Source organism: Cricetulus griseus (assembly GCF_003668045.3).
Source record: "Cricetulus griseus strain 17A/GY chromosome 1 unlocalized genomic scaffold, alternate assembly CriGri-PICRH-1.0 chr1_0, whole genome shotgun sequence".
NCBI classification, from domain to species: Eukaryota; Metazoa; Chordata; class Mammalia; order Rodentia; family Cricetidae; genus Cricetulus; species Cricetulus griseus.
In genome coordinates this window covers 38,968,388-38,991,712 of record NW_023276806.1, presented here as the reverse complement: position 1 = coordinate 38,991,712, position 23,325 = coordinate 38,968,388, and the positions used below count along the sequence as shown (strand labels likewise).

General features: G+C 38.6%; 1 protein-coding gene across 1 annotated transcript in view; it reads left to right on the top strand.

Moving 5' to 3' along the window:
* Dpyd (dihydropyrimidine dehydrogenase) overlaps positions 1–23,325 on the top strand; it is an 830,055-nt gene that overhangs the window by 789,043 nt on the left and 17,687 nt on the right. Inside the window, exon 21 of the mRNA XM_027395605.1 lies at positions 22,387–22,530. Within this exon, the coding sequence (XP_027251406.1) occupies positions 22,387–22,530 (144 nt within the window). The remainder of the gene's footprint in view (positions 1–22,386; positions 22,531–23,325) is intronic.

Sequence of the window (23,325 nt, the reverse complement as noted above, 5' to 3'; positions counted from 1 at the left end):
GTTGAGTTTTGAATTATATGTAGACTTCAGGATGGCTAATGGAATTTACACACAGAATTGCTCTAGGAATAGCAGAGTACCACAATGGCAGCTACTAACAGGTATGAGAAAGAAGTATAGACTTGACCAGAAGATATTGGAGACCAGAATGCACTCATTCAATTCCAAACCATGACTGTTTTCACATTTGTATTTCCAGACCAGAAAATCTTTCAAGTATTGGCGTCTTCAAATGATCAGACACTGAATTTGAAAAGGTTTCAGCAGTGTTTTAAATAACTTCCTTGTTTTTTATTTTCTCTCTTGTTTAGTAAGCATAAGAATGTTAGTGTCTAAAGTGGGATTAAATATAGGACTGTGCTTTCAATCTATAATCCTTAAATGCAAAACTCCTGGCTGTTTCAATAATAGTTATAACCAACAGTCTCAAACATCTACAAAGGCATCTCTTATACTTCCCCAGTCAAAGAAAACACTTTCTTTTTGAAATATCTTCTAGAAATGTATTCAAAATCTGATCCTATTTCTTTTTAGAATTTTCTTTCTTAAATCTAAATAATGGAACATTGGGACAGGTGGATTAGGAAATTCCACAGATAATTCCCCCCCAAATCAAATTATTCATTGAATATTTTCTTAATCTTGTACTACATAAATTCCCAAGGCTTGGGGAGTGAGCACACCAGTTAATTTATTACAAATCCTTTTACTCTTATCTTCTTAGTGGTAAATTTTGTAAACAGTTCTAATTTAGGTAGAAATAGTAGCATAAGATTTCACATGGTGTAGAGCAGTGGTGGCACATGCCTTTAATCTCAGCACTCTAGAGGCAGAGGCAAGTGAATCTCTGAGAGTTCAAGGCCAGGCTAGCCTACAAAGTGATTTCCAGGAGAGTCAAGGTTAAACTGAGAAACCCTGTCTCACCCCCCCCAAAAGAATTTAGATGGTTCTATAACTGAATACTCATCCCTCATAACAGGTAGCTCATTACTCTTCAAATCCTTCTATGAAATTCAAAATATTAGATTCAAACTTAGGTGTCTTGAATATGTTCTTATGTGAGCATTGTAGGTAAATGAGTGAATGTTTACATAAACATGATAAATAGGCAGTTATACGCATTAAGGCATCTATGGACCAAAGATACCATATCTACCCATGAAGAAAACATATGAAAGTTTCCTTCTGGGTTAATAAAGATGGAGAGGAAAGTTTGGGGGAGTTACAAATGTATTTTAAAGAGATTCTTTTAAACTACCCATGGACTTCTATTTATTGCAAGAAAAACAGCCATCTCTAGTTGTAATTGTTAGCCTGTCAAGTGTTTATTAATAGACAGGCTGCTGTCATCTTTGTTTAAATGCTCTAAGTTGACAGAATTTCATTTACATTAATAGGTAGAAAGTCCTTTTCTTACTTGTCCAACAAACTGGAGACAAAGTGCCTGCCAATGTTTTAATTTCTTCTTCATGTTCTGGGTAGAGAGTGAGAAGACTGCTTTCACTCCACAGTGTCATGAATATGGTAATCTATGGAAATCTCAGGAAAGCAGGTACTTAAGTTAAGAATATACTGTACCAGAGGAATCCCTGATGAATTCAAGTCTCTGCTGTTTAGAGAAGATGTTGTTGCCTGTGAAGTGACAGACTGCCAGATGTTCCTGAAGAAACATGTAATGGACTCAGATCTGAGCACCTTCCCCAATGCCACAGATGACAGCGTTAACTGTGGGCTACAGAATGGTCTTGCTACCATTCTTTAAAACATGAGCGTTTATTCTTCAACTATCAAATCTTCATTTTCTTAATTTTGCTTATTTCAATATGTAAAGCAGAAAATTTCATAACTGCATGAGCAACCTTAACTTTAGAGAATGTATGCAGTCTAAATTAATAAGTAATTCTTCATCATATAAAATACATTAATGCATTGACTCCTCCTTGAAGTAGTTTATTAGGGGAGAAGGGATTGTTTCTATGATAGTATTAAGGAAAATATTTGAAAGCACATATATTAAAAAAGTAAACCGAGGTATTTTAATTGTGTATAAATGTAATTCACAAAATTAAAAATGGAAAACTGTATTCATATGTTTTACATAAATGTTAATATAATTCATTATTCTCCCATTTTATAAATGAGAAAACTGAGATCTCAGAAAGCCAAAGTTTGGCCAAGTAAAATACCTAATTAATAATGAAACAGAACTTGAAGCCAACTCAGGTCCAGATACTACATAAACATGCTGCCTCCCCATGCATTTGTTCCAGTCCAGAATGTTCGACTGGCCAAACATTACTCAAAATCTCACGGGAATGCCAGCAAATAGAACTGATAAACATTCTATGCTAGTAGCTTATATTTCATCAAATGTAAAGTATACATATAATTTGCAAAAATAAAGACAATGGATTACACATTTGAGGTGTGAAGAATTTGATTTGGAGAGCTAAGTTCAGGCAGGGTTGTCATAAGATGCTTCCCTGAAAGATCATATCTTATCAGAAGGCTAAAGCCTGAGGAGGAGGCTGGTAGGCCAAGATGTAGGTCCACACAAAAAGATCTGGAAGTGTGAAGACCCAAAGTATGGCTAAAATATAATGAACAAAGTGGAATTAGGCAAAATATGCACGTGTAAATACATACATACATGCACACACATACAAACATAAAGTATATAATACAAACATACATACATATATACACATACATACAATATAAAATGCACATATATATATACATATGCATATATATACATGTATATATATATATATATATAGAGAGAGAGAGAGAGAGAGAGAGAGAGCAGTATACTATAATATATACTAAATTAAAGAGTTCTCCAGAAACTAGAGAAGTTAAAAGCTGTGATGGCAGGTTTAGCTTCTATTCTGGGTAGCCCGACAACACTGGAAACTTTCATGTGGAAGTACACACAGTAAAACACATTTAAGATTATTACTACGCGGAGAATTCATTACAATAAAACAAACAAGCATCAGGTAGACTGTGTAGGAAGCTACTGGTATAACCCCTGTGAGTGACAATAGAGCCTGGATGAAAGCCATAGTAGCAAAAGTGGTGATGGAGCAGGTATTCATGTGGGTGTTGAGAGGTGAAACCTAGATTTGCTGGTGGTTTTGATCTAGAGAAAAACAAAGTGATTGAAACAGAGGAGCCCAGAACCCAGGACAGTCCTAAATGCTGTACTTGAGCTGTTATGTTCATTGTGCAGCTGTTATCTTCTCAGGAAGATGGGACAGACCAGAGGAAGGACATAAAGGGAAGTAGGGATATATTTAAGACACCATATATGTGGGAATGGTCTTCAGCATTTAAGCAACTTAAATGAATTAGGTCCCTGGATTTATGAGTCTGTTCATTATAAGGGACAGAACTAAAATTTGAGTGGTATAAGCATGACAACTTGTAAAGCTATGCATTAAGAGTCACTGACCTAGAAAGAGTGTGGTGATGTAAGGGCATTCAGAGATGAGCTTCTACTATTTAGGTATTTCAAAGAAAACGATTGCTCTGCAAGGGGCATGCTCAGAAGAGACCGGAGAAAAGTAGCTTCTGACTAGGGTGACTGATGAGGAAAAATAAAAGTTAGTAGAAGAATAAAAAAAAAAAAAGCAACGTAAGCATAAAATATATCCTCAGGATTCACCTGCAAATCAGTGTCAGATGCTTGGAATGGAGGAAGATTTTGGAATAGTGCAAGTTGAGAAGTGAACGGAGAGGGGGATGTATGGAAAGAACTTGGGAGCTACACTTGAAAGAATGCCAAAGGAACATGGATAAATGATGCCTGCAGTTACTTCGTTACATTTTCTGTGTATTTTTTTTAAGCTATGGGAGACCCAAGTGTATATGTAAGTAAAAGGAAGTAACCCAAATAATGAGGAGAACTTGTAGGATGTTCATGGACAGAAATTAAGGAAACAACTTCTAAATGTTTCTAGGAAAAACAGTCCCCAAGACAACTGAAGGCCACAGATGACGTTGAAGACGAGGACAGTGATAAAATGTAGACGAGCTACACATCGTGTGTAGAATGAAAAAGGTATAGCTAGAGTTGAAGAGGTAGTCCAGTGGTTAAGAGCACTTGCTGCTCATGCAAAGGACCTGGGTTTGGGTACCAGCACCCATATTGCAATTCACAAGCATCTGTAACTCAAATCTCAGGGATTCTAATACCCTTTTCTGTCCTCTGAGGGCACCATATACATGCCTGATATATATACATGCTGGTAACACACTCGTGATTAAGATTAGGTAAGTAAGTATTTAAAAAGACAAGGAAGTAGTAGCTCAACACTGGTGGACTACAGAGCAAGACTTAGTATCCATGCAGTCACCGTGAACAAAAAGGAGGAGCACGTGGATTCTCCAGTCTTATTCTACCTCCCTGGTGTAGGTTGGTTTGATGATTGTTGCCTGTTGAAAATGGCAGAGGAAGAGGGATCGATTTAACCTTTAATAAATAATTAGATAAGAATCTATCATTGAAGATTGTAATAAATGTTACCTATTTCTCACTTAATTTCTTTTCCTATTGCCATGATAAAATTCTCTATCAAAAGCAACTTATGGGGAAAAGGTTTTCTGGCTGAAAGCTCAAGGTTGCAATCTAGTCATGGTAGAAAACTCTCTGAGGGATAGAGGAGTGATGAGCAAAGTGCTCAAGACCAGGCTGGATAAACCCACAGTAACAGCTGACCTGAACAAGGGGGAGCTCATGGACTCCAGAGTGATAACTGGGAAACCAGCATAGGACCAACCCAGAACCCCTGAATGTGGATGTCAGTTAGGAGGCCTGAGCAATCTATGGGGCCTCTAGTAATGGATCAGTATTTATCCCTAGTGTACGAATGGACTTTGGGAGCCCATTCCCCATAGAGGGATACTCTCTCAGCCTAGACACATGGGGGTCTAGACGCTGTTCCAAATAATGTGACAGACTTTGAAGATCCCCCGTGGAAGGGAACAGAGAGGGGATGGGACAAGGGGTCGGTAGAGGGGGCAGGGGAGGACGGAAGAGAGAGGGAACTGGGATTGATATGTAACGAGATTGTTTCTAATTTAAATTTTAAAAAAAGAAAAATCTCTGAGGCAAGAGATTTGAGACACCTGGTCACCTTGAATCCTTAGTCAAGAAGCAGAGCCTAATGCATACGGCCACTCAGCTCCCTTCTATATTTGTACAGTGCAGGGTCCCAGGCAGGGAACAGTGTCAGTCACAGTGGGCCAGGTCTTCCTATATTGACTAACACAGTCTTGATAATCCCCCACAAGCATGCAGAGACACCCATCTTCCAAGAGATTCTCTGTCCTGTCAGGTTGACAAGTAATTAATAATGACCATTATAGTGACTACTCAATTATTTGCTTATGGTTAATCCTGTTGTACTTAAAAATCACAACACATTCCCTGAGGACAGAGATCACACCTGCTACCTTCTCTGTGAGTTGTTTAGGAACTGCTACCTAGAATTTACTAAATAAAAAGTACTTGATAAATATTTATGAAGCCCTTCTGCCAGACAAAGTTTATTAATTTTACCTTCAATGTCTCTCCCTAAAACATTAGAAACCTTAGAGTGTTACACAAAACCTTGGAAAGGTCCTGACTTCCTGTGTTGAAAGAGAAGTCATCTCAGTTGGAATCAGGTCTGAGGTGAATTTTGTCTTGTGAATGTTGTTTGTGTTCCTACATTTACTTGCAGAAGTTTGCCAAATACATAGATGATATTTCCCTTGTTAAACATTTCTTTCTAGCAGTCCATTAATTGTAGTGAAAAACAGTTTTCCTTCTAATTAAAAAAAAACCACAAATAATTTCTACTTACTTTTGTTTTTCCCTCTAATATAAATTTCCTTTTCAGCATGGAAACCCTGAATATTGAGTTTCAAAGCCATGATCTATTTTTCTAATATGACCTGAACTGTAACTCCACGTAGGGTTTTAGTTTGCATTAAAATGCAATACACTATAGTCTGTGCCGCCCTTTTGGGTAGAGAAAAAAGTCTAAAGTAGCCACCTAGGTGTTTCCATATAGAAAGTTACCGGGTATCATATTGAACAAAAGTGGAAAAAACTGATTAATCTACTACTCCAAATGAAGCCTGGGTCCTTTGTACCCTTTCATTTATATCTATAGCAGAGCCATTTTCTTCATCACTTTTTTTCTGTTTTTCTTTGCTCCCATCTCATTTTGTGAGGTAGTTTCTATTCCATTTTTCCCTCATTGGTTTCTGCCCTTGACATTCTTTGCAACATTTAGTCATGAAAGCTGTAGCATTTTGAAGGTGCATTTCAAACACAAATGATTTCATCCAGTCCTCCTAAGGATGTGGAAGTGCTGATTGGAAAGGTTTTCTTGGTGTGTAGCTAATATTTGTGACATTTTTATCATTCAGAAAGCTCACCTCATCTTTGTATTATTATATTGAGCATCAATCAGCTTTATGCTAAATATAGTAATAAGATATTCAGTTATGCTGTCTTACAGTTTTAAAAATACTAAAAAGCTGTATTTTAATAATCGGTTAATGCTTTTGTTATTTCAAACAATTGCACAGAGCTGATAGACAGGGTGATCATTGTTATTCCTGTGTGGCACAGCTGAAAACATAAAGGACACACACACACACACACACACACACACACACTCACTCACACAAGCACACACACAGACAGACACACATAAAAAACTTTCACCCATAGCCATTTCATGACTGTTATCATAAAGGACATGCCACTTACCCAGGTCCTGGGGTTAGTATCTGCACCCTAAGATGAGTGCTTGTTCTACACACCAGGTACTAGTAGAAAAGGCTATTGTCTTCTATTGCCCTGAAATTCCAGTAACTACCACATGCAAACACAAAACACACACACACACACACACACACACACACACACACACACACACACACACACACACACACACACTTTCACCCATAGCCATTTCATGACTGTTATCATTTATATCCACTTGCAGCATTAGTCTGGTTTCTTTCTACACAGTATGTTTTACATGAGTTTGTAACTAGGCAACAAACTTCTTACAGATAATTTTAGGTATAATAATAGTTATCTGCATTTTCCAGTTCATATCACTCATAATCCTTTTGAATTTTTTAAACAATATTTTATTTATATCTGTTATCTTTTTGGATCTCACTGCTAAATGATGAGAATATATACATCCTTTATATATATGTATATGTATAATGTCTTTGGTGCATCTCTTGCCAATGACGTTTATAATATCATCGGACCTTGGGACTTTGGTAGTTATCCATAACATCACTATCCTATGGCTGAAATAGATTCAAAATGTTCTGCAGCTAAAAAGAAGGGATGGAATTACAGTTTGTTCCTCATCCCAATGCTTCACCCACAAGCTATAGGATACCCACTGGGAATAAAACCCAAGGATTTCTAACTGTAAATTTGAAAACAGAATGAAACCTCACTGGAGGGGAGTCACAGATCAGCTAGTTCTATGAGGGAACTGAGGCTCGGAGGGGGTCACCATTCTACCATGGGTCACAAAATTAGCTGATGGCAAGGCTCAGCTCAGACCCCCCACCTCCAAAAGCTCAACTGCATGCTACCTCCAATCTGCCAAGTTGCCTGCCCCAGCAAGAAGCCTCCCATGGGCACTGCTTCTCAGAGATGAAGTATATTAAATTCACATTTGGCTGCTAATCATTTTCTCAGCAGCTCTATGGTATTTCATTAACTGCTGCATGTAACACTGTGGCCTTTCACCTGTATTAACTTGAGCTCATTAAACTTGAGTCCAGTCATAAACAGGACTGAACTAATTCAGATATTTGGCTTCATATGTGTTCAGCGTTTCTCTAATGGCTTCTACTGTGTGAAACACTTCTCCCTTCCTAATTTGTGAAATGAGAAAAACAAGGAGCAAGGATTTCTTGAAAAGTACTCTAGATGGAGTGCAACTTTTTATATCAATAATAATATATGGTGGCTCTGTGAGGGGGACACAGTCATGTGAGGGGAGGCACAGCAGTGACTGTGGGATTGGGTTCCTGATTCTGTCACTTGATGATGAGAAGCAGAATGAGTAATCAGGAATTCTGAGCCTCAGGCTTACCCTCAAATATTTGAAGACAAATATACCCATCATATGTTCCTGATGAAGAAGACTTGGGTGTTCTCCACACTTTGCAACGATTTTGGGGATGAAATTGAAGTGAGTCCCAGATAAAGGCTTGAAAACTCAAGAGTTCTGATGCCCCATCTTTAGAAGATAGCATTATCAACCTTTACTCTTCTTTTGGGCTCTTTTTGGCCTTGAACAGATTGAATGATGCCACCCACAGTGGTGAGAAGTGACCCCTAAACCTATCAACTCACATGCTCATGTCCCTGGAAATACCAAGACAACCAATAGGCAACGTCTTACTAGTATTATCTATATACATCCCTTAGCCTGGGAATATCAAGCACAAAAATAAATATTGTGCTACAGGACTACTCTTTATTTCCTAATTTAAAATCTTGAATGATAATAGTAATAATTTTATGAATTGTCTAGCTTACTGTGCTGCTACAAACAGAATCCCATCTCTAATATTGTGGATTATTTTCTCTGCCACACTCAGATACCATGATCTACCCTTCTTTTTGTGACTATACTATCTGGTCATAAATCTTCAAATATTAGGTTCTCTCATACTTCCAATGAGTAAAATCCAAGCCAGCATCCAGAATTCAGAGTACTCCCTAAATCACGTGGATTTTCCCTACGGTGCCTTGTCACTCATTGTGTTTTTACAAACTGTGAGTAAATTCACCCAATATTTTCTCCACACTCTTTTCTGTTGCTTCATACTGTTTTTGAGACAGCATTCTGCTATGTGTTTCTTTCTGTCTGGAAGTCACAGTGTAGCACAGCTTGACCTCAAACTCCTGCAAATATCTGCCTCTTAAATGCCAGGATCGCAGGCATGTGCCATAGCATCTGATGTTGCTTCATCCCTTTTTATCTAACACAGCCTGTGGGATTGAGTTCCTGACTCTACCACTTAATTTTTATGCATAAACACTTCCTTCCCTCAAAAGCCTTTCTTCACCTCTAGCTGATCATTAGATCTGAGGGTCAGACTCCATCAGCATCTCTTCCTGCATTTAGTCAACCTCTCCTTAAAAGAACTCTTGTACCTCATATGTCAACAAAGTATACCCAGTTTTTGTAGACAGAATTTTCTGTCCTGCCTTGTCCCACAGCCATTTAGCCCAAATAAACACACGGAGGCTTATATTAATCATAAACTGTTTGGCCTATTGCTCAGGCTTCTTATTGTCTCTCTTAATTATTAACATGTAACTATTATTACAAATATCTCCATGTGGTCTTGGCTTACCAGAGAATGCCAGGGCATCCTAGCTTCCCCATAGCTACATGGTGTCTCTCCTTGTGACTCACTCTGCCTCCCTCTTCCCAGAATTTTCCTAGTCTGGCAACCCCACCTATAATTCCAGCCTGGCTACAGGTGAAGCAGCATTTATCCATCAACCAATAAGAGAAACATATTCAAAGCATACAGAAGGGCAACCCCCATCATAGTTTTGTCCTTCTGGGGTTACTACAAAAATCTCTAGAAATCATACTCTCTTGGTTGCCTCTGACTGTTTATTCCTGCAATTACTGAATTCTGATGCTCTCAAACCATACTTTCTCTTGGTATCTATTCTCTTAGCTATATGCTGAACCAAATATGAAATTTAATTCCTTGATTCTCCCTGGCCCAGATTTCTCGTGAAATCATGTAACTGTAGTGGGCCTTATAAAATAGAGCTCCTGGATTTATATCAGAACCATGTAACTATCTCACCAGGAACACCAGCTCTCATTTCCAACAGAAACTCCTGAGCCATCTACAACAGGAACTCTGTTCCCTTTCAGTACCTTTCTCTATCCTCCCCCTCATTCTCTCTCCCTCCCCTCTCTTCTCTCTACTCTCCTGCTTGAATATTCTCTGACATTTCTCTAAGCACTGGACTTCGACCTTCCCTTTGTTTTGGTCTCTTCTAAATCAGAGCCTTATTTCCCAAACCTTGACCTCAAGATATGGCTGATTATTACAGTAAGTGATGACAGCTTGTTGCTTCAGAGAAACCTGATATGAACAATTTAAATGCAATTTGAATATGAAAATCCCAATGTTCTCAACCCAGTTCCTCTGGAGATGATGAGTCAGTCTTCTCCACAAAGCTCTGGGAGGCTTCTAAAAAGAATCTCTTCCTATTCTTTATTGTGGCCTCAGGTCCAGCACCTACACTGTAATGACAAAAACCAAACCTTGCTGCAATCGGTCATATCTGGTGATCTTTGATTCTGAAATTACATTTCTCTATTGATGTTGTTCCTAATGTGAACTATCTGCTGGTTCTCTGGAACGTCTCCCAAGCTGTCACTTTTTCCCCTCCAGTCTTTCTTTTGGAAGATTGTCCTCTTTGGTGACCCTCATACCTTCATTGGCATTGCTTGCCCAGCCAACTTATCCTCATCCTCCAGAACTTAGGTCAGGTGTAACCTCATACAGACAATCTCTGGCCCCTTAGCCAGAACTAGGTACACACTGTCATTGCTCATATGACAGCTCATGTCACCTGAACTGTAGCCCTTGTCATGGTGTATTGCAATTATTACTGACTGTAGGTTCTTTATGGTCACAGACTGTCTTTTAAGTATAAACTACAAGTGTTCAGCACTCTTTAAAATAATGAATTACAATTGTTATGATGGCCACATTATTTGTTTCATTACCACGGACCACCCCAGTCAGGTATGGGAGTCCCTGGGATGAGGGTCCTCGAAGAATAGGTGGGTAAGGATTTGGCAGTGACAAACAGAAACAAACACAGAGGCAGTTTGAATCTGAGTGTATTTTGCAGTTCTCAAACAAGGTTTTTTTCTTTCTTCTTCTTCTTTTTAATTTTTTTTATTTTAATTAGAAAGAAGATTATTTTACATGTCAATCCCAAGTCCCTATCCCTCCCCACCTCCCCTACCCCCCCAACTAACACCCTATCTATCCCATACCCTTTCTGCACCCCAGGGAGGATGAGGCCTTCCGTAGGGGGGTCTTCAGAGTCTGTCATATCCTTTGGGATAGGGCTTAGGTCCACCCCCTTGTGTCTAGGCTCAGGGAGTATCCCTCCATACATAGGAAGGGCTCCCAAAGTCCATTCCTATGCTAGGGTTAAGTACTGATCTACAACAAGGGGCCCCATAGATTTCTGAGGTCTACTCACTGACACCCACATTCAGGGGGTCTGGATAAGTCCCATGCCGGTTTCCCAGCTATCAGTCTGGGAACCAAGAACTCTTCCTTGTTCAGGTCAGTTGTTTCTGTGGGTTTCACCAGCCTGGTATGGACCCCTTTGCTCATCATTCCTCCTCCTCTGCAACTGGATTTCAGTTCAGTTCAAGGTTTAGCTGTGGGTGTCTGCTTCTACTTCCATTAGCTGCTGGATGAAGGCTATAGGATGGCATATAAGTTAGTCATCAATCTCATTATCAGGGGGCATTTAAGGTAGCCTCTCCTCTGTTGCTTGGATTGTTAGTTGGTGTCATCCTTTTAGGTCTCCAGACATTTCCCTAGTGGCTGATTTCTCTTTAAACCTATAATGTCTTCCTCTATTATAGTATCTCTTATCTTCTGTTCTTCCCCAAACTCAACCTCCCTGCCCCATCATGTCCTCCTCACCCCTCCTCTTCTCACCTTCTCATTCTCCTAGCTCCCTCTCCCCGCATGCTCCCAATTTGCTCCAGAGATCTTTGTCCCTTTCCCCTTCTCCAGGGGACCATGTATATCTCTCTTAGGGTCCTCCTTGTTTACTAGCTTCTCTGGCAGTGTGGATTGTAGGCTGGTAACCCTTTACTCTATGTCTAAAACCCACAACACAAGGTTTTTTATAGAGATATTTTCTCAGGGGACGTTTTTGTTAAACAAACCCAAACATGTGACCTTATTGTTATTTGACACAGTGATGCAGAAATCCAAAACATAGAATCATCCAGGGTTAATCAAAACGCAAAATTTTCCTTGATTAATCAAAACATAGGACTGTTCTTGACTAACATGGGTCATTCAAGGCTAACCACATATTTCTTAAATCAAATTAATATATTTTTATGGTCAGTTATTGTTTAACATCCATTACCCAGTTCTTGTGAGTTTTTTAAATAATGAGCTATGTTAACTCTTTCTTATTAAAAGCTTTCATTACCAGACACTTAAGCCCACTTTCAATGACACATGTACAGTCATATGGAATTTTATTGTTGGGAAAGTTTTTACTATTTGTACTTATGTGGATGATTTGGAAAGCACTGGTTTTTCTTGAGATGAGGTCATGGCTAGTGACCCCATGGTTTCTTATCTATTTCTTTTGTTTAAAATGTCAGCAAAGGCTTTTAGGAACATTTCGTTAATGTGAAAAAAAAGGAATAGAAGAACAAACAGAAATTGCCACGAGAATCACTGCTCAATATTTTTCTCTGGCTGAGAGTTCTACAACTGTTTCCAGGAGACCTCCTTCTTTTGAAGTTATTGCCTCAGTCTGTGGAACTTGTCACACAGAATCTACTGGATTTGGTGTGGCATTTCATGTAATTTCTAACTTTAAATAAAATATGTGTATCATTTGTTTTTCTCTGAAAATTGTAGGATGTGTGACCTTTCAAACATGCGGTGAGATGTTGTGCCTATTCAAGCTACTTATAATATTGAGTGCCTGATAAATGCTAGATTAACACTTTCCTCTCTGGGATCTCAAGGAAGCTAAAAGTGACCAGACAATGTAGGAGGTATAAGGTTTAAAATATGTGCAGAGTACTCTGTGTACCACAAGGGGCCCTTTACACTAGGGAGGAGAATCAGGAAAGGAAATTTCTTAGATACTATGAAGACTGAACTCAAACTACAAAGCCAGCTTGAAATGGACTAGATAAAAACTATGGGCAAGGTGATAAGAGTGCATGAGCAAATGGAGATACAGGGTACTATATAATACACATATACAGATATACATATATGGTACATATATGTGATAATATACATATATCACATTCTTATACAGCACCAATCGAAAAGGCTTCTGGAATTAACAGTTACAAACTTTATTACTTAATGCCTGTACTAACATTGTGAGGCAGAGACATATGTGTGTATTACCAAAATAGAATGCTTCAGTATTACTTGCTGAACTGTATTGTTCCAATTCCCACTATAATACAATAATAACACATAGCATCATCATCTTCTGTTGTCTTAATGTTGTCCACTGCCCAAGTCTGAAGCAATCATTAAAACTGCTTCCTGTAATAAGAGTGATTAAGGATTACATGCCAATTATATCTGGAGGTAATTTGAATTTCTAAATTTCTATTTTAATTCTGCAATAAATACTATATTGAAGGTGTATAGTCCATGGAAATATTTTTCCTTTTAATGAAAATAGATTTTTCTCATATAATACATCCTGATTACAGTTTCCTCTCTCTCTGTTTTTCCCAGTTCTTCACCTCTTCTCCCATCTGGATCAACTCACTTTCTGTCTCTCATTAGAAAATAAATAAGCTTCTAAAGGATAATAAAACAAAACATAACAAGATAAAATAAAGACTGATAATCAGAATTTGACAATATAAACAAGAGAAAGAAAAGAGCCCAAGGAAAGGCACAAGTAACAAATACAGATTTAGAATCCACTTATTTGTACACTCAGGAATCCCATGCACACACAAAACTGGAACCCATAATATATACTCAAAAGACCTATAAAGTTAAAAAAGAGAGAAAATAAATAATATGTATTAAAAAGAAGATAATTTAAAAAAAATCTGGCATGACATTATGAGACAAAGAACCTCCAGAGACAACCAAATGCTGGGAACAAAGCCTACTCTTGAGTAGTTTGTTTCCCAGCTGACCTGAACAAGGGAAAGGTCATGGACCCCAGAGTGACAGCTGGGAAACCAGCCTAGGACTAAACCAGGCCCCCAAACGTGGGTGTCAGTTAGGAGACCTGGGCAGACTATGGGGCCTCTGGTAGAGGAACAGTATTTATCCCTAATGTATAAATGGTCTTTGGGAGCCCATTCCAGATAGAGGAATACTCTCTCAGCCTAGACACATGGGGGAGGGTCTAGGCCCTGTCCCAAATGATGTGACACACTTTGACGATCCCCCATCGAGGCCTCACTATCCCTGAGGAACAGAAGAGGGATGGCATGGGGGATCAATGGGAGGGAGAGGGAACTGGGATTGATATGTAAAATAAGATTGTTTCTAATTTAAGTTAAAAAAGCAAAAAAGAAGCACAGTTTGTTTCCACAGTGAGGCTCTCACTGAGGAACTAAATTTTCATTGGCAAGTGGCTATCAAGAGGAGATGGCTTCTAGGTTAGGGATAGGGGCATATGTCCACTTCTCCTATGGTGCACTCTATATGGTGCAGACCTGTACAGACCCTGTGCATGCTGCCTCAGTCACTCTGAGGCCACATGTGTGTTGATCCTGTTGACTTAGAGGTCCTTGGTTCCTTAATGTCCTCTATGCCCTCTGCCTTTCTCATTATCTCCACCTCTTCTTCTATGGGGTCCTCTGAGCCCAATGGGGAGGCATTAAAAGGAGTTACACCTTTTAGGGATAAGTGTTCCAAAATCTCTCTCTTCATATTGTCTGGCTATGGGTTTCTGTATTTGTCCCCATCTGCTGTAGGGTAGCTTCTCTGGTGATATCTGAGCAAGACACTGATCTGTGAGTATAGCAGAATATCATTAGGAGTTATTTTATTGTTGTGTTCTTTTAGTAGCACAGTAGTATTTGGTTTTCCAACTAGATCCCTTGGCTATCGAGTGTCAGGTTCTTGGTTACTCAAGCAGTGTCAGGTATGTGTTCCGTCTTATGGAGAGGGGCTACGTTAAACTAGATATCAGACTCTGTGCCACCATTGCCCTACCATATCTTGTAGGCAAGATACCATTGTAAGTGGAAGAGTTTTAGCGGAGTTGTTGTTTATGTTTTCCTTTGGTAACATGCAGGGGACCTTCCTGTATGTAGAGGTGAAGGCTCTATGTAGGCACCAGCTTGACTTCTCCATATTCAATGAGTTATGTAGGTTTAATTCTTGTTGAAGCCTTGGTGTCAGTTTGTGGAGAGTGTGGTGTTATATCACTTGTGATTTATTAAAGCTTGCCCGAGGATTCAGAAAACAAAGCAGCCAAGCCAATAGATCTCACCTCTACTCAGCTGAAATGGCAAGCTCCACAAATCCTCAGGGGCAAAAGGCTCTGATTTCCTCTTCCTTGTATTCCTTTCTCTACCCAGCCATATCCTCCTGTTTCCACCTCCCTAGTGCTGGGATTAGAGAGCACCTTTGTATAAACTGTTTCTTTGAGGACTGGATCAATTCTGTGTAGCCAGTTTGGCCTTGAACTAACAGAGATCCGTTTACTTCTTAATCCTGAGTCCTGGGATTAAAGGTGTGTACCGCCACTGCCTGATCTCTATAGCTTCAGGCTGGCTTTGCTTTCTGAATCCTCAGGCAAGTTTTAACAAATCATAAATAATATACCAGCGATCAGTCAGTTATCCCTCAAGTGTTCCTTAATTTTAGTTGTCTTCCTGCTTATTCCATCCCTTGTCTCCCTCTTAGCTCCCCTTACCCACTCGATCTTCCCATCCACCCATAAATTTCTATTCTATTTTCCTTCCTTAAACAGGTCTACCTTTCCCTCTAGTTCCTTACTCTATATCTAACATCTGTGGTTTTATGGATTGTAGCTTGGTTATCATAGATTTAATAGCTAATTTCCACATACACCTGAATATGTACCTTATGTTTGTCTTTCTGGGTTTGGACTATCTCACTTTTTTTTTCTAGTTTTTGTTTTCCTCTAGTTCTATCTATTTACCAGTGAATTTCATCATTTCATTTTTTTCCATGGCTGAGTGAAGTTCTATTATGTTAATAGCTTACATTCTTTTTATCCATTCATGTGTTAGGGGACATCTAGTTTGTTTCCAGTTTATGAATAAAGCAGCAGTAAACATAGCTGAGCAAGTGTCTCTGTGAGAGGAAAAAGCATCAGTTGGGTATATGCCCAAGAGTGGCGTAGGTGGATCTTGAGGTAGATTGATTTCCACCTTTAGGAACTGCCATACTGATTTGCACAATAAATGTACAAGTTGGCAATCCCAGTAACAAGGAGTGTTCCTCTTGCCACATCCTCGACAGCATGAGTTGCCATTTTTTTAAAAATTGATCTTAGTCATTCTGATGGGTGTAAGATGAAATTTTAAAAATAATTTTAATTTGTGTTTCTCTGATGACTAAGGATGTTGAGCATTTCTTTAATGTTTCTTAGCCATTTGAATTTCCATTTTGGAGAATCCTATTTAGACCTATACCCCATATTTATTTCAGATGTGTAGTTTACAAAAATCTTTTCCCATTCTTTAGGCTGCCATTTTGTGCCTGGCTTGTAGTAATCTGCTGGTTCCCAGAGAATAACTGGTAGAGTTTTGAGAAGTGGGTAGAAGGAAGGCTAGAAGGGATGATCTATGATCTGCTCGGGATGGGGGTAGGGAGGGAAGGGATGAGAGAGCAAGTGGCCTGCTGCATGGGTGTGAGACTAGGAGAATAAAGCAGAAGAGAGGGAGGAGAGGTGAAGATTTGCTTTTAGCCTTTAGCTTTGCTGGATGGAGTAGACTATGGGTTCCCAGGGAATGAGTTTCTCAGTCTAAACCACAGTAGATATCAAAACCACAGCTGAATGTGAGTCAACAGTTGCTTTTATAATTGAGAAGAGAGTGCCTAAACTAGCACATTACAGAACTTAAAAGGCACTCAGCATCTCCACTGTCCACATTGTATCATATCACTCTGAGTATACAGCAATTAAAGGGACCCTCAGAACTTTCTGTAGATTTCTTCATTTCAACATCAGAATGACCATTTTATATGAAACCATCAGATTCACAAAGTTGATGACCCCAAGCATCACACATGACTCTTATTTTTTATTTTAGGTGTTCAAAAAGTATTCTAATTGCTTTATTGTTTTAAAGACCAGTTCTTTTTCTCTCCAATTCTTGGTCACTTGATCACATTCAAACAGTATTCCAAGGAGTATGGTACATCTTGTAAATAGGTGGGGTAAATGTGATAAGTGAGAATATTTTATCTATAATTTAGTTTGACATTAGCCCTTAATGAACAGTGAGAGATACTTACACAATTAAACACTATGTTCACTGTATAGATTCCTTATGGAAATTATTTAACCTTTAATCAAAACTGCCAGCACAAGCATTTTATACTGTATTTGTTGAGGGTGGGAATTCAACCAAAGATAGCTAGTGCAGGCATCTTATAAGTAAATATGGTACTTGAAAAATAAAAATCCATATTAGATAGTTGTAAAAGGTATATTTTTACACCTGTATTATCTTTTAGTGTGCCAATGCACAGAAATGCAAATGGCACACACAAAGGAGGTAAGTTGGCAAATCAAATTTTCTGAGTTTGTACTGATCCATATGTATATTGCTTAGTGTAACTCTGCAATCCTTTTATCTTTTCATGCTATTACCATGTAGATATCACAGTAATTACTCTTCTTGCAGTTATTGTTTCCAATCAGATAAGAGAGAATGATTAAGAAAATAGAATTGATGCACTACAGTTCTATAGAGTGTGCTATTAGCCAACTCCATGCCATCCTCATAAGGTTATGCAATTTAAACTGGATGATGCTGGTACCTACTTCTATTAAAAGCAAGAACCCTTTTCCACTCTGTAATATGCTCAATTACCTTTAGATTGATCCGTGAATAAATTATAATCCAAATAGACTACTTTTCCTCCAAGCTTTTCTGGCTTAAGGAATCATTGTTGATTCATGATGTTGTTGCCTTTCTATTGGCAATGTAATGCTTTTTATATCTGGATAGAGACGATTTTAGTGTGAGATACTGTTACCTTTAAATGAGTAGGATTTAGTTTTTCTGGTGAGAGCAAATTCATCAATGAGGAATCACTGAAGAAACTATTGAAATGAAAAAAAGTCATACCTTTTCTAAGTTTTGTTCTGATATTCAACTTGGAGTGGTCCTCAATAACTTTTTGTCTTTGGAGAGCCTACCATGATGCTCAGGACCTCTGGGTTTGAATTACTTTGGGTTACAAATTTTTCTGTAAGAAAAATAGTGAATGAAGAGGAAAGGCTCCTGCTGCTGCCACTGCCAGGCCCCACTGCTTCTCCTGAAATGAGAAATCAATTAACTGCATGTTCAGGCAGAGATTTGGACCAAATGCTTTATTAATCACCGCTGATTGCACACTTATACCCTGGCTAGCTACATGGTCATCTTCCCTTTTTCTTAGCCTTGTTGGGTTTTGCTTTTGTTTGTCTGTTTGTTTGTTTGTCTTTTGTTTGTTTGTTTTTCTGTTTATCTGTATGTCTGTTTTGTCACTATCAGACCACAAATGCAAGCCTCAATGTAGCCTGACTAAAGGTAAAGCAGGAAACAGTAATTATTTTCTTACATCATCAGAAAAGGTTAAGGACCTGAGTTCAGGTGCCAGCACCCATGTTTAAAGCTGGCCATGGTAGTAATACTTGCAATCCCAGCACTGGAAAGGTAGGCACAGGCAGATGCCGACAGCTCACAGGCCAACCAGCTTAGCTTCATGAGTGAGCTCCAGGCCCCAATGAGAAACACTGTCTCAAACAAGGTGAATGACTTCTAAGTCATGTCACCAGAGGTGTACCTGTGGCCTCTGGATGCACACATGTAGGTATGAATCTACCTATGCATGCTCAGACACACCTTTCAGTACGTCTACATCCTAGAGCCACTTTAATGCAATTAAGGTGTGTGTCTGTGTGGGGGGTGTATACTTGTACAAGAATATGTGTGGGCACACATGCCTTTTTGGTGTATGTGCATGTGTGTACCTGTCAAAGCCCAAGTTTAACCTTAAGTATATTCCACCTTATTGAGACAGGAACTCTCAGTTGAACCCAGGGCTCATTAATTCAGCTAGTGTAGTTACCCTCTTGCTCCAGGGATCCCATCTCTGCTTCTTACATGGTAGGTTATAGGTAGTCTACCATGCCCACTAGAATTTACATGGATGCTAGGATCCAGACTCTCATCCTCATGTTTGCATGGCAAACGCTGTGACTTACTGAGACATCTTTTCATTCATGCACACATTTTTTCATCATATAGTTTTTCATACTAACAAGTGAAGAAAAAATCTTGTGGCAGCCTTGAAGTTCTGGAAAGTAGCCCTTAGCCTCTGGTCTCTCCACATGTTAATAAGAAACTACAAATGATCCCATCTGCATTTGGAACTGTGTGGTTGGAGGCCAAAGAAATACTCATTGGTATTTTGTCCATTTGTTTTCAACTTAAAGAAAAAATGGACAGTAGCCACTTTTTTCTTTTCTTTTTTTTTTCTTTCTTTTTTTTTCTTTTTCGAGATAGTGTTTCTTTGTGTAGCTTTGGAGCCTATCCTGGCACTCGCTCTGGAGACCAGGCTGGCATCGTACTCACAGCGATCTGCCTACCTCTGCCTCCAGAGTGCTGAGATTAAAGGCATGGGTCACCAATGCCTGGCAACAGTAGCCACTCTTACTTCCTTATTTTTTCTTACCAGTGGAAAAAAACCAATATCATATAGGAATCTTTATGTTAAACTTGAGAACATCTCTTTAGCATTAACTATGCAGATGAGCAAATAAGGCTCATGGCACTGCCATGGGTGGAAAAAAAACTTCATGCCTCAATTTTACGTGTGGCAAATGTGATCAACTAGTACAAAAAGTTACAGAGGCTATCAGCCCATTACATGCTTACACTGGATGTTTGCCATTTAGCATGAAGAGATTTTCAAATATTTAGCATCCTCATCATTATCACTGTATGCAGTGGTTTAAGGTTACAGCTTAACTACATATCTTCTGTCCATTTGAATGAAGAATATTTTTAAGATCTAATTTTATTTATATGTATGTGTTTATGTGTAGCATATGTGGGCATGGGTGTTTTTAGAAGCCAGACGAGGACATTGTATCCCATGAATCTGGAGTTACAGGTAGTTGTAATGGGCCCAGTGTAAGTGCTGTGAACTGAATTCTCCTTATTCTAAATTCTGGTCCCCTGAAAAGGCAGTAAGCACTCTTAACCACTGAGCTATCTCTTCCACTCCTGATAACAAATCAACTAAACTGAAGACACGGTCCTCCAGTCTCTGGTTTTTTTTTTTTTTTTTTTTTTTTTTTTTTTTTTTTTTTAAATGAATTGACAAACTTCCAAGAATGTTTGTTTTGGAACAGCCTTTACAAAACTCAAGTGGAATTAGATGGTGTTGAGAGAGACACACTATCGATTGCAGCAACCAGGATCAGGGTTCAGACTTCTTAGGATTAGTTGGCCTGAGAGCCTGCCAGATGCAGAGGCTGTATGCTTAAACACTGAACCATTCTTGATCATCTGTATCAGTATAAGACTAAGAGTTAATGGCCCTTGATGTGCAGCAAAAATATATGCACAGTGATCTTCTAACAAGACTTACATCATGTGATATGTTTTCTGAACTTATGAGACATCATCTAGACCTAAAGGGACAGTCTTTCTAGTGTAACACTAATACACTTTCCCCCAGGCATCCAAACAATCATTATTCAAACATTAAATAGGACATTTCATGTAAGAATTATTTTTATATTAAAGCAGCTTTCCTATGGGATAAGTTCTGAAGGTTCCTCTTAGACTCCTATTTTTTTATGCTTTTAATAATCCAGCATCATTTAACAGTAAAATAGACAGGAAATATTCTGCCCTCCATCATATCATTTCATGTTACTGTAAGCATTAAATGTTGTAATTTGGAAAAGTGCTAAGATATAGAGATGAAGTACATAATTCTAATCCAATTGGGTATAAATTAATTTGGCATTGACTTCCATTTTCCATTTACTTGACTTCTTGACATAATTATAGTGAATTTATAATCAAAGTAACAAGCTTAGGTATATTTCCACACAAATATGTTCTTTGCTAATATAAATATATGGTCGAAGGCTACAGTCTGGTCTGCCTTGATAGGCTTGCTTGTGCTCTGTTACCAACCTTTTTGAAATCTCCAAAGATCTCATTTCCCTGGTTCCCTATGCAAGCTGACAAGTGAGAACTAATGTTTTGAAACAAGTACATTTCTTCTCATTGAAGTCCCTGCTAGGTCAGAGGTCAGGATGACCTTGGAGTGCTGCCATTATCTCAACCCCCATCAGCTGGATAAATGGGCTTTATTCTGCAGGAACAAGAAGGTGTGCTCACTGTCATATAAAAGACACAGCAATTCCAGGTTACTGGCTGGTGGAAAACATTTGAAATTCAGTGGTGTCTATCATCAGTGGGATATGTCAGTAAAAGTGAAGATCAAAGGTTCCAGAAAAGGGGAAGGACACAGTGGAGAGTATTTAATTGTGGGATAATGAATGGCATGAGGGCATTTTTGTGTTAACTTGAAACCACTTAGCATTTTTCCATGGCACCTAGGTATCTTCCTAAATGAACTTTGTAAAGTACGATTGAATAACCTTGAGATTTAAAGCTTTGCCGTGACGCTGAATACTGATGGAGTTTGTTTAAGCACCCTGATAGACCCTCTGCCTTTTCCTTCTATTATTTTTTGCCTCCTTCACGCAAAATAAAGTTTATTTTCTGTGCAGACGAATCAATATTTTTGCCATTTTGTTTTTCAACTCTTCCCGTAAGTTGCAATCAACATTAGTTACGATCTTTAAGGAGACGCAGTGAGAATTTGAACACAATAAAATGGAGATACAGATGAGAACTTTGGCAAAGCACCTATTCTATTGACAGAGGCATTTGTCAGGGGCTGTGGCTGTGTCTATATTGTGCTAAAAACTTGACGAAGGGGAAAATAAAGCATCAATAGCTTTCACCTTCTGTCTGTACAAACCAAACAAATGGTCTCCCTAATGGCTCTTGTTTTAAGTGAGTGCATTTGGTTTTCCATGGTTAAATCCATTCCCCTTAGACATGAATTTTAATTAACATCTGCATCTAACACATACATATTTGACTGAAGTATCCGTCTCTTATCTTCTCTTTGATACCAGGTGGGATCTGACTCACAGAAGACGAGTAGTCAAGAAGGAAGGGAGAGCTAGTTGACAAGGGATGTGCAACAGTTTCCAAATACACATTTGATGGTTGATAGTTGTGTGAAGAGACCCCCACACCCTGTTTCTATGAGTGAACACAATTTCTACTTTGTGTGTTTTCCCTTTAGAAACTGCCAAGCTTTGGACCTTACCTTGAACAGCGCAAGAAAATTATTGCAGTGAGTAAAATCAGAGCGAGAGATCAAAATGGAACTTGTTCTCCACTCCAGAGAAAGCCCTTCATCCCACAAAAGCCTATTCCTGCTATCAAGGTAAAAAAAAAATCAAGACAAATTCATAAATTTACTTATTTCCCATTCAGGTGCGGCTTAAAGATTTTTCTTCTTAAATGTAGCATTGGTTTTTGCCTTTCAATGTTCTGAAAGTTTCTAAAAATTCTGTCTACCATGACAATGCCTTCTAATAATACAGTAACTACTTTCTTCTTTGTGTCTCCCTTTGGTTTATGTCACACTTTCTAGATCACTGCCAGGTTTGTGTTTCATGGAAATTTTGTGCATTAATGTGTCAGGAGATATTAAGAAGAATTCTTCATATTCTTACAGTTAACTACCAGTATTTTAATTCAGAGTTAAATTTAAGAAATCTATTAGTCATACAAAACAACTGAATTATGAGACTGTAACAGGGCATCAATATAATTTACATTTGGAGGGATTTTCTAGTTTTGTCTCAAAAAGAAAAGAAAGGAAAAGAAAAGTCCCATGTATTTCATACTCAAGAATTTATTATGGGCAAAACAAAGATCACCATTAAGAACTGATTATGTGTATCTGTTACCTTTCCACTTTATTTACTTATATCTTTGATTTTTGAAAGAAATCTGTGTGAGTAACAGATGGATCTGACGTGGGCTTGCTCTGGTGTCTCAACAGCAGTGGTTTGTAAAACTATAGCATCACAGTCAAGATTGGGGGAGAAGGTTGGGTTTTTCCTTCCTCCCTTTTTGAAAGAAAAGGTTTGGTGCTGCAACTCAAGCTGGTTTAGATCCTCCTGCCTCAGCTTCCTGAGTGCTTGGGTTTCAGGCATTTCCCACATACCTGATA